Below are 12,129 nucleotides of genomic sequence, written 5' to 3'. Positions count from 1 at the left end.
GGGATCACTCCTGTTGAGAAGTTTTGTGAGCCTGCCCAAAGAAAATCATCAACATGACGTGAGTACTCCAGTCAGTTTCTACTGTTCATCCCACCAATAAAATACTGCTGGATCTACTTCAGACATTTTGCCACCTGTACTCAGCATTATTTCTTTCAACTTGTTGTGCCAATACAGTGATGCATCTGCAAGGCCATAGACACATTTGTTTAGTTTCCATAGAATATTTTCCTTCCCTGCTTAAGGAGGGGGCTGGACATAGATTTCTCTGGACAACTGCATTTCCTGTAAGAAAGCAGACTTGATGTCCATAGAATGGACTTCTGGATCTCTGAGAGATTCAGAAGTACAGGTTGGGCAATTTTTCTGCAGGTTGCGACTATTAAGCTCTTCAAAACCCCTGGCTACGAGTAGTGCTTTGGGCACAATACCGTTAGGAGTTTCTTTGAGACAGACCAGACCCAGCTGGTAGAGACACACTTTTACCTGCATCATCAACTTCCTCAAAAACATTGTTTTTGTACCAATTCAGTCTCCATTTCAGATTCAGTGTTAAGATTATCAACACCTGGCTCTCGGTTTCATAAAGGTTACAGTCTGTCCTAATTTTAACTTAACACCAGCAGAAGAGACAGAGAAGAGAGTTACCACAAACATTGTGGTCTGTTTTAGTTTGTGTCATAGTAGGATAAACCACTTATCTTGTATTCTCCCCCCTGTCGCTGGTGTTGCCCTGTTCACTGTCTGTGTTTTCTTCACTATCGGAGCTTTCAGCCACATTGTTAAAGCTGCTTTTTTTCACTGCCTGTCTCACTGTTGTCTTCACTGTTTAAGCTGCCTTTTTTACCTGCGGTCTTTCTGCTGTCTTACACAGTTAGCTTATCTTGGGATTCCTGTGTGTTTACCTTTACAGAGCCTGGATTGGTGCACTCTAACAAGAATTCCCCCATGTCTTACAGATACAACAGCTCCATCTTCACCAATAATTATCCCTGGTCCCTTCCACTCAGGACAGTCTGCTTTTTTGTAATATACCTTGTCTCCTGTCACATACATGTCATCTGTGGACCTAAGCTGCTTACGTAATGCCCTTCTTATCCACTCAGAAGATGACTGCTTCTGTGAATGCTTTCCTAAATGCATGTAAAGCTGAAATATGTTCTCCTACTCTTGCACTCATGGTGGAACCCTCAAAGCAGGTAGTTTATCAACTAATATAGATGGAAGGTTAGGATACTGTCCAAACACTACGTAATTGATATGGTCTGTAGCCCTGAACATTCAACATACTGTTCTTAGCCATGATGGCCCAGTCAAGGCCAGTGTGCCAGTCACATCCATTCTCTCGTTTGACCTTGATCTCAGTGAGTGTTTGATTATGTCTCTTGAGTAGTGCATTGCACCAGGGACTGTATCCTGCTGTTGTTTTTATCTCAATGTTAAAGTTTTCAGCCATGTCTCTGATCTCTTTGTTGTTGAATTCTCCATTGTCACTGTTCAGCCTCTGGGGGGCACCATGGACACTAATCCAAGTGTGAGTAATCCAAGGAGTTGACAATTTCAGATGACACGCTGAAACGTGTGAAGTGGTCGATGTGTAGATACCATACACCTGGTTCCAACTCATGCAGATCCACAGCCACTGTCTCCTTATATTCCGAAGCTAAGGACAACCCCACAGCAGGCTTTAGGTTTTTCTTTCTGTACTTCTAGCATATGTCACAGACATATACTATTTGTTGTAAGATAGTAAAGCATTCTTTTTCCTTATTTCCTGAACTGCGACTAAGCCTCTGTAGCCTGTCTGTCGACGCATGACAAAACTGTTTATGGAGCGTCAGAAGGACTTTGCTTTACTCATCTGGAGACATACTGTATTGTCTGTCACTGTTAGGACTTTCTTTTCAGTTGGACCTTTTGTAGTTTCTTTGTCTCTGATTTCATCACAGTAATGTCCAGAACTAGTGAATTCAAGAGGTTTTGATTGTTTGAACAATACTGCACTGTCCTTTTCCAATGTCCAAAATGGTGCCTGCCTTTTTTAGGGACGTTTTACTCAGCAGGAGTGTAATATCAACCTTGACAACTTTAGTTTCAATTTGGCATTTTGTCAGTCCTATTTTAGCTGGTAGTTTCACATTTCTTATGGAATACACCAAATTGCCAAACCAAAATGGTCTGCAACTGGGAGTTTCTGTTTGCATCAATCGGTTCACTTGATCTTGGGTGAGGTCATCAATATAGCTTTCCAGCCATTTCTCCCCACACACAAGCAGTGTCAATAATCGCAGATCCCAATAATTCAGTCATAAATATCTTAGCGTCTGACAAAGAGGCCTTTCTAAACAATGTAATGTTACATTCCTCTACATTTGCATCTTCAGTTATTCTTACTTGTTCAGTTTTCTTGTGAGGACAGTCTTTAACCCAATAAAACGTGCACTGGCACATTTGGATCTCTTACTTAACTTATCCAGTAGATTAGTCCCCGGTAATGGCTGCTTTATTTGTCCATTTTGCAACATTGTGCTCTGTTTTCCTCTTCCTTGTTATACTGTCCTTGCAATAAGTTGCTTCTTCAAAGCTTGACAGTTAGCTAACAGTGTAAAGTTCTCAAAAAAACACAAGGCATAGCTTTTCTTGGGGTTCGACAAAGAAACTTTCCTTTCCTTATTGTTTTATATTGTAAAACTGTAACAAAGAGCAAAGACAAACATAAGAGCGGTCCTTTTCATCCTTTAGGAACAAGCCGTCCAGCTTTGCAAACAACGTTGCATACCATTTTCACTGTCCAAATTTTCCGCGGGTATTTCCATCGCTGTTTCATGTGCTCTCCCTTCAAGTTTCTCTTCATCGAGGTCAGTATATTGACTTAATTTTTCCAACACTTGTATAGCCTGGCTTCATCAAACTTCAGTGGAACTTTATAACTAGCTGCCATCCTTTAACTATTCTCTGCTACCAATTTTACTTGTAATAAACACGACTTTTATACAGTTCACAAACTTTTATTTGGTACACACCATCTTCAACACCTTGTATATGTCGGATTGTCATCTCTGGGCCTCTACCTACCTACAGGAAGGGTGCGGAGAGATGGTCCAGACTGTTCTGGCTCCACACCTGGCTGGAACCACTCTGCACTTCCCTGAGCGTTCCCTATGTCGACAACTTCAACTTGTTCTGGGAGATGCCCAACCTGCTGAAGCGTGATGGTCTCCACCCAAACCGACACGGAGCCAGGCTGCTATCTGACAACATAACGACCACACTGACAGAAGGCAAGTATTGACATTATGTTGAAAATATCACAGATTCATGTCCCCCAGGTATTGATCCTGATAGCACTATACAAGTGGATGAATCTGAAAATGTTTTCTGTAGGATAACATGTAGTACTAGTATTATTCCAGTAACGTGTAGTACTAGTACTATTCCAGTTATTATCAACAACAGACCACACAAAGTGGTGAATAGAGGGGCAATACTTAACAACCTAATTGGAATTAAAACTACCACTGCAATGATAGAAAAGGATAGGAAAATTAGATGTGGATTACTAAATATCAGATCTTTGTCTTCTAAAGCAGTACTCGTAAATGAATTGATATCTGATAATCAAATTGATCTATTCTGTCTTACTGAAACCTGGCTGGGCCATGAAGAATATGTTAGTCTAAATGAAGCCACCCCTCCCAGTCATATTAATACTCAAATTCCTAGAGGCTCAGACCGAGGAGGGGGAGTTGCAGCCATATTTGATTCAAGCCTGTTAATTAACCCTAAACCCAAACTAAATTATAACTCTTTCGAAAGCTTTGCTCTTAATCTTCAACATCCAACACGGAAATCAGTACAGCCAATTATATTTGTTGTTGTCTACCGAGCTCCAGGTCCGTATTCTGAATTTTTATCTGAATTCTCAGAGTTTTTATCATGTGTAGTCCTTAAATCAGACAAAATACTTATTGTAGGTGATTTTAATATCCATGTGGACGTTGACAGCAATAGCCTTACTACTGCTTTCAACTCATTACTGGATTCAATCGGTTTCAGTCAGAGTGTGCACAAGGCGACGCACTGTTTTAACCACACCCTCGACCTTGTGCTGGCGTATGGTATTGAAATTGAGGATTTAATCATATTTCCGCAGAATCTGGTATTATCAGATCATTTTTTAATTACTTTTGAATTCTTGCTACCTGACCATACTAAACCAGATAGCAGCTTCTACACTAGATGCCTATCTGACAGTGCTATAGCTAAATTTAAGGAAAATATTCCTACAGCATTCCAGTCTATGTCGTGCCTTAACATAACAGAGGACCTCTATGTTAACCTCAGTCCCTCTCAAATTGATACATTTGTAGACGGTGCTACAACTTGCCTACGGACGACCTTAGACTCTGTCGCTCCTCTCACAAAGAAGACGATAAAGCAAAGGAAATTAGCTCCTTGGTATAACTCCCAAACTCGCAAATTAAAACAAATCTCACGAAACATCGAAAGTAAGTGGCGCTCCACCAAAGTGGAGGAATCCCGTTTGGAATGGCAAGACAGTCTGAAAACCTATAGGAAGGCCCTAAGAAAGGCCAGATCAGACTATTACTCATCATTAATAGAAGAAAACAAGAACAACCCAAGGTTTCTTTTCAGCACTGTAGCCAGGCTGACAGATAGTCACAGCTCAACTGAACCATCTATTCCTCTAGCTCTGAGTAGTGATGACTTCATGAGCTTCTTTAATGATAAAATTATAACAATTAGAGATAAAATTCATCATCTTTTGCCCTTAACTTCTAACAGTTCATCTTTAAATGCAGGACCGCTAGAAAGAACGACGACTCCTCCCGACATATACTTGGACTGCTTTTATCCTATAGACCTTCAACAATTAATGTTAAAGATATCCTCAGCAAAGCCATCTACCTGTCTCTTAGACCCCATCCCAACGAGGCTACTCAAAGAAGCGTTACCCATGGTAAACACTTCATTATTAGATATGATCAATATGTCCTTACTAACAGGTTATGTACCGCAGTCATTTAAAATTGCTGTGATAAAACCTCTTCTGAAAAAACCCACCCTAGATCCTGAGGTCTTAGCAAACTATAGACCTATATCTAACCTTCCCTTTCTATCCAAGATCCTTGAGAAGGTGGTTGCTAATCAGTTATGTGATTTTCTACATAGCAACAGTCTATTTGATGATTTTCAATCAGGATTTAGAAAGAATCATAGCACAGAGACGGCACTGGTGAAAATTACTAACGACCTTCTAACTGCTGCAAAGGATTTGTCTCCATTCTTGTTCTACTAGATCTTAGTGCTGCATTTGACACTATTGACCATACCATCCTGTTACAGAGACTGGAACATTTAGATGGCATTAAAGGAATCGCACTAAGCTGGTTTAAGTCCTATTTCTCTGAACGATCCCAATTTGTTAATGTTAATGATAAACCCTCCAAACACGCTAAAGTTAGCCATGGCGTTCCTCAAGGCTCAGTGCTTGGACCAATTCTATTTTCCTTATATATGCTTCCTCTAGGTAATATTATTAGGAAACACTCAATTATCACTGTTACGCAGACGATACCCAATTATATCTGTCAATTAAGCCAGATGAAAGTGGTCAGTTAGCAAGACTTCAAACGTGTATTGAGGATATAAAATCCTGGATGACCCACAATTTCCTGATGTTAAACTTAGACAAAACTGAAGTTATTGTGATAGGACCAACGCACCGCCGAACTTCGTTTTCAAAAGATATAGTTACCCTGGATGGTATTACCCTGGCCTCCAGCACTGCTGTCAGAAATCTAGGAGTTATTTTTGATCAGGATATATCCTTCAACGCCCACTTAAAACAAACCTCAAGAATAGCCTTTTTCCATCTTCGTAACATTGCCAAAATTAGGAATATCCTGTCTCAAAACGATGCTGAAAAACTCGTCCATGCATTCGTTACTTCTAGACTAGATTACTGCAATTCCTTATTATCAGGTTGCCCAAATAAGTCCATTAAGACTCTCCAACTGATCCAGAATGCTGCAGCACGTGTTCTGACGAGAACTAAGAGAAGAGATCATATTTCTCCTGTATTAGCTTCTCTGCATTGGCTTCCAGTGAAATATAGGATTGAATTTAAAATCCTCCTCCTGACTTCCAAAGCTCTAAATGGTCAAGCACCATCATACTTAGAAGAGCTCTTAGTACCTTATTGTCCCACTAGAGCACTGCGCTCCGGGAATGCGGGGCTACTTATGGTTCCTAGAGTCTCTGGAAGTAGACTGGGGGCCAGGGCCTTCAGCTATCAGGCTCCAGTATTGTGGAACCAGCTCCCAGTCTGGGTTCGAGGAGCAGACACCGTCACCACATTTAAGAGTAAACTGAAAACTCTTCTCTTTGATAAAGCTTATAGTTAAGGAGTGAGGAGTTGCAGCATCCGCCTAACCCGGCCCACCTGCTTCTCCTCGTAGTCATCAGTTTTATATACTGTATAATTAATAATCTAGCGAGAGTAGAGGGAGGCAGGCCAGTACAGCCCGATCCGGTTGGGGAGAGTTCTAGCCCGACCAGGCACCTCTCTTTAACCTGCCTCTCTTAAGTTATGCTATTACAATTTTAGACTGCCGGGGAGGCTGTTCCTCCCTAAGACACACTGGGCTGCTCTCTCATCTCTACTTGTTACTTTTGTATGCATCCTGTCCCAGAAATGCTTGTTACTAATCTAGCTCTGGGGAGTTTACTCCCCGGAGTCCTTATGTTTCTTCTTCGCAGAGCTATGCTCTGCGATTCTCTGCATTTCCCGGCCGCATCCTGCTGCGTACTGCTGCACCCGCCGCACCCACCCGTGCTCTGCAGCGCCACGTTACATCCCGCAACGCCCTGCTGTGATGTTCCTATGCACAGAGTAGTCAGGATCCGGTATAGGAGACTGCACTACTCAGTATGACACCCTGCTATGACATGAACTTCCACGATAACCTTCGAAGTCACTGTGACTTCTAATGTGACTGTTATCACCACTGTTCATCACGCCCCCAACCGGCCCGTCAGACACCGCCTACCAAGAGTCTGGGTCTGCCGAGGTTTCTTCCTAAAAGGGAGTTTTTTCTTGCCACTGTCGCAATAGCCACTGCTAATGCTTGCTCTTGAGGGAATTACTGTAATTGTTGAGGTTTTGGAATTTATAGAGTGTGGTCTAGACCTACTCTATCTGTAAAGTGTTCGAGATAACTTTTTTTATGATTTGATACTATAAATAAAATTGAATTGAATTGAACACCTGAGGCCTGTACTATGAAGCAGGATTTGGCGTTAACGAGCTAACTTAAGGCTCAACCCAGAATTTTCTGTACTACGAATGTGGATCAGTTGTTATCGGGTTCAATCGCCGTGGTAACTCATGCTGAACACCTAACCTAGTCGGGAGCAGGTTAAGTTGGAGATCAGAGATCAACCGGTGTTAAAGCCCCGCCTACTGTCCAATCAATAGGTCGATTGATAACGGCGTCACCATTCTTAAAGATCAGGCGGAGCTCGGTGCAGAATCATTAATTAATTAATGCCAACAATTATTTTATCGTGCATTAACACCATTTTTATTATTTCTTTTATTATTGTAAAAGTGTGTTGCTCACTGGCTTTTATTTCGAAAAAGTCTGTGCTGACTGCTGCCGCGCTTACAGGAACCGGAAAAGGAAATAATTGGTGGATAAACAAACCAACAAACATGGAGAAGGGTAGGCTACAGAACTTTTACATGGCCATTTTCATTTTAAAGTTCTTCATGGCGGCGCAGTTGACAGAACCAACGTTTTTTGTAACCACTGCAAAGTTGAATTTTCTTATCACCAGAGTACTAACCTGAAATATCACCTAAATGCAATACACACCGAACGAAACAAACAGTGGCGCGTTGGCAGACTACGTTAGATGCAGCGTGTGGGAGAAGTATAGATAAACAAAAGCAAGAGAAGCTAAATGCCATAGCGAAGTGGATAGCTACAGACTGCAGGCCCATTAGTGTTGTGGAGGATGTCAGTCTGAGAAACATTCTGAGAATCGCAACAAATGACGACAGGTATGAGATTCCCTCAAGACGCACCATCACAAGAAGAATACACGAGTTGTATGAAAAAGAGAGGACCGCAAGAGCGACACCTTTACAACGTGCACCCACTGTTGCTCTCACTGGGGACTACTGGACATCACTGGGTAACCATAATTACCTCGGAGTTACAGTGCATTATATTGATGAACAGTGGGCGTTGTATTCCCATGCTCTGACTGTAATGAAAACAGAGAGACATTATGCTGAAACCTTTGTGTTTCACCTCACTCTATCAGGGACATTTGGTACTGAACATAGACTGGTTATGCTACCTGATAAAAGAAAAAAAAAAGAATTCTGTTGTTATCTCAGAAATTGCCTGTTTTAATGTTATGATTGTGGCTCAGGATTTTGTGGGCAGTTTTATTTTATATATAACAAACAGGATAACAATAATGCCCTGGCAGTGGCAATAAGCTTTAATTTTGTTTTTGCTTTGATTACATTGTTTAAGTTGAGATTTACACTAAATATTTTATTTAACTGCTACTGTATAAACAAAATGCTGATGTTAAGTGTTTGCAGAACAAATGTTATGGCACTTTCATTCATATGGCAGAACATTTAAAATAAAATTGCGCTATACGTTACTTTTGAATTAATTATTTGATTTTGCGAATAACAATGCAATTAATCAGGGAAATCATGTGATTAATTGCTTTAAAACTTTTAATCGTTGCCCAGCCCTACATTTTACATATTTGGCCATCAAAATAACACCTCATTTAGAAACTATAGCAACAAAAAACTATGAAGTAATAATTACGTCAGTATATTAATCTATAGAAAGCTGGATGCCCTTACCTTTATCCATAAAAAATGACATATTGCCTAAATTCATGTATTTATTTCAAAATATCCCTCTCGCGCCACCTGCAGGAATGTTGTAATATTCACTCTTCAGTCTTCCTACACCCCCTGACCCAACTAACCACCAGATGGTGATCAGTTGACAGCTCCGCCCCTCTTTTCACCCGAGTGTCCAAAACACACGGCCTCAGATCAGATGAAACGATTATAAAATCGATCATTGACCTTTGGCCTAGGGTGCTCTGGTACCAAGTACACTTATGAGCATCCCTATGTTCGAACATGGTGTTTGTTATAGACAATCCATGACTAGCACAGAAGTCCAACAACAAACAACCACTCTGGTTTAGATCAGGGAGGCCGTTCCTCCCAATCACGCCTCTCCATGTGTCTCCATCATTGCCCACGTGCGCGTTGAAGTCCCCCTGCAGAACAATTGAGTCCCCCACTGGAGCCCCATGCAGGACTCCATTCAAGGTCTCCAAGAAGGCCGAATACTCCAAACTCCTGTTTGGTGCATATGCACAAACAACAGTCAGAGTTTTCCCCCCCACAACACGCAGGCGTAGGGAGGCAACCCTCTCGTCCACCGGGGTAAACTCCAACGTAGCGGCGCTCAGCCGGGGGCTTGTGAGTATGAATAGCCCGGCGCCTCACACCCTGGGCAACTCCGGAGAAAAAAAGAGTCCAACCCCTATCCAGGAGTATGGTTCCAGAACCGAGACTATGTGTAGAGGTAAGCCCCACCAGATCTAACCGGTAGCGCTCCACCTCCCGCACCAGTTCCGGCTCCTTCCCCCACAGAGAGGTGACGTTCCACGTCCCCAGAGCCAGCGTCTGCTGCCCGGGTCTGGTCCGTCGAGGCCCCTGACCTTCACTGCCACCCGTGTAGCAAACACCATGATCAATGAATGAGGAAGTCTCTGCTGAGTTCGTTGATACCTCACATAAAACTCTACCTTAGATGGGTCAGCATTAATGAAAGGGGGCGTGGCTTGAACATAGGGGGCGGGCCAAACCATCACCAATGAAGAAGGAAGTCTCTGCTGAGTTCAATGATACCACCACAAGACTCTACCTTAAACGGTCCAAATGTTATGAAAGGGGGCGTGGCCTGCGTAAGTGGGCGTGGTTATATTATAGGGGCCGGCTCAGTATCACATGTAGACCACACATTCTAAGTTTCATGTGAATCGGATGACGTTTGTCATATAAGGCGCATTTCCTGTTGCCAGCGGGGGGCGCTATCACCAAAAGTAAATTTTGGCCTGTAGATGTCCTCAGGCCTGGACCCTTGTGATTCGCTGATGCGCTGTCGGCGCTCGGGCCCTAATAACAAGGCTGTAGAAAATAAAATCATGAAGTAAAGTGGGCATGAAACTCCAGGGCCGAAAATGAGTCCCACTCCGGCCCTGTTGCATATACAAGGCATGTGAAAAAAAAGTACAAACAAACAATATAAGTGATCATGTTATAAGGTGAAATTGTTTACGTTATAACAGTTATTGTGATGGTTGGGGTCGGCTGGCTGTAAGTTTTCTGTTTGTTTCTCGGTTGGTTTTCTCTCCTCCAGTGCTTTCCTCTTTGCCTGCCTCTTTCTCTCTGTGCCTACTCTGCTCTCCCCCTCCCACTGCTGCTGCCAGCTGAATGAGTGCACCTGGTTACCATCATCATCGTCTCCCGCTGCACACACCTGCCTCTCATCTACAATCAAGACCAGTATTTCTACCCCGGCTCAACAGACCATCTCCGCTTGATCATTGCTCCAGTCACGCTGGTGAAACACAAAGCTAAACCTCTCTGAGATTCTCGTTGTTTTTTCTTGTCTGTTACCTGAACGCTCACTTACCTGTTGTGTCTCTCTTCCCCAGTCACCATCTCCATCTCCTACCGGCATCTCCAGTCAGCTGGATTCAACGCACGGACCCCCTCCCTTGGCAACCTGCTACAGCCTCTCCTCGCTCCCTCTGCTCTCCAGTCCCAGCCTCTCTCCCTCGGCTACGGCTTCCCCGTGCTCCCCGGAGTACCCAGCCCCAGTGCCTCTCCCGCGGCTCCCCAGTCGCAGCTCCCCTGAATACCTCCACCATCTCTACCCTTCCCTCAGCTGCTCCCCCATTCCCGGCATCTGCCTCCCCACTTCCCCTTTTTCCCCTAATCATTCATAAACCTTTTGTTGTGAGCTCTTGAGTCCGTTCTGTTCCCCTCATAACAAGTTATTACATTATAACGCTCTTTGGGGAATTGTTAGTTATAGTGTGGTCTAGAACTACTCTATCTGTGAGTGTCCTGAAATACCTTGTGTTATGATTTGACAAATACAATTAAGCATGTGTTATTAAATACTACTATACATTTAATTAATTTGTCTTTACTTTTTACTGTTTGTTTTGTCCACACTTTAAATGTTAAGCGGCTCTCTAATGAATTAAATGCAGTCACTGCACTGAATGAGGCCGTAAAAGAACTTCCAGCTGGTCAGCTGACAAAAAAAGCTCTTTCTTACTAGATTAAATGAATAACTGGCGATTCTGAGCCTCTGTTGAGGACCTCTTTTCATTTAAGTGCTACATGTCTGTAAATCACAGACATAATTTACAGACTATGAATGCTTAGCTAGTTTTCACTAAATAAATAAAGTCTTAAAATCAGATTTAACCTGAAACACAGATGAATGTGGTGTAGTCTCCTTTGGCTCTGGTAGGCAGGAAGGACAACCTCTTCCTTTTCCTCCTCCGCACCTCCACTGCAACCAACATCCGCTCATCACAAGGGATGAAGACCTCTTTGTTGATAGCAGACTGAATGTTCATTGTAGTCCCAAGACCTGCACAGGGGATAGATGAAAATGACTGCTTGTTGGGCCACAGGCCAGACTGTGTAGATAGGCAAGACTTAAGTGAGCCACAGGTTAAAACATTTAATCCGTATGACCATGTCATGTAGAATGTACTCGTTGTTTGTTTTGGATTAAAAAAAGTAAATTGTAAGCAAAAGAACATGGTAATTATTGAGTGCAGGCGTCCAACTTGCTATTCCCCGCTCAGCAACTTTTGGTGGCAAAAGTCACCACACAGTTTTTTTCTATCACAGTAAGCTGAATGTCTGTGTTTTGTTTAGAGAAAACAAGACATCTAAAGAAGTCCCATTGGGCTCCGGAAAACATGATGGTCAGTTTAGTACTTTATGTTATTTCAACCATT

At 42.6% G+C, this 12,129-nt stretch overlaps 1 protein-coding gene across 1 annotated transcript in view; it reads right to left on the bottom strand.

The window, feature by feature from the left end:
* stxbp6l (syntaxin binding protein 6 (amisyn), like) overlaps positions 1-11,739 on the bottom strand; it is a 79,835-nt gene extending 68,096 nt beyond the window's left edge. Inside the window, exon 1 of the mRNA XM_028605868.1 lies at positions 11,586-11,739. Within this exon, the coding sequence (XP_028461669.1) occupies positions 11,586-11,739 (154 nt within the window). The remainder of the gene's footprint in view (positions 1-11,585) is intronic.
* Positions 11,740-12,129: the final 390 nt, after the last annotated feature.

This window comes from Perca flavescens, chromosome 18 (assembly GCF_004354835.1).
Source record: "Perca flavescens isolate YP-PL-M2 chromosome 18, PFLA_1.0, whole genome shotgun sequence".
NCBI classification, from domain to species: Eukaryota; Metazoa; Chordata; class Actinopteri; order Perciformes; family Percidae; genus Perca; species Perca flavescens.
The sequence above is the reverse complement of the archived record's forward strand: the minus strand, read 5'-3'. Positions and strand labels throughout refer to the sequence as shown.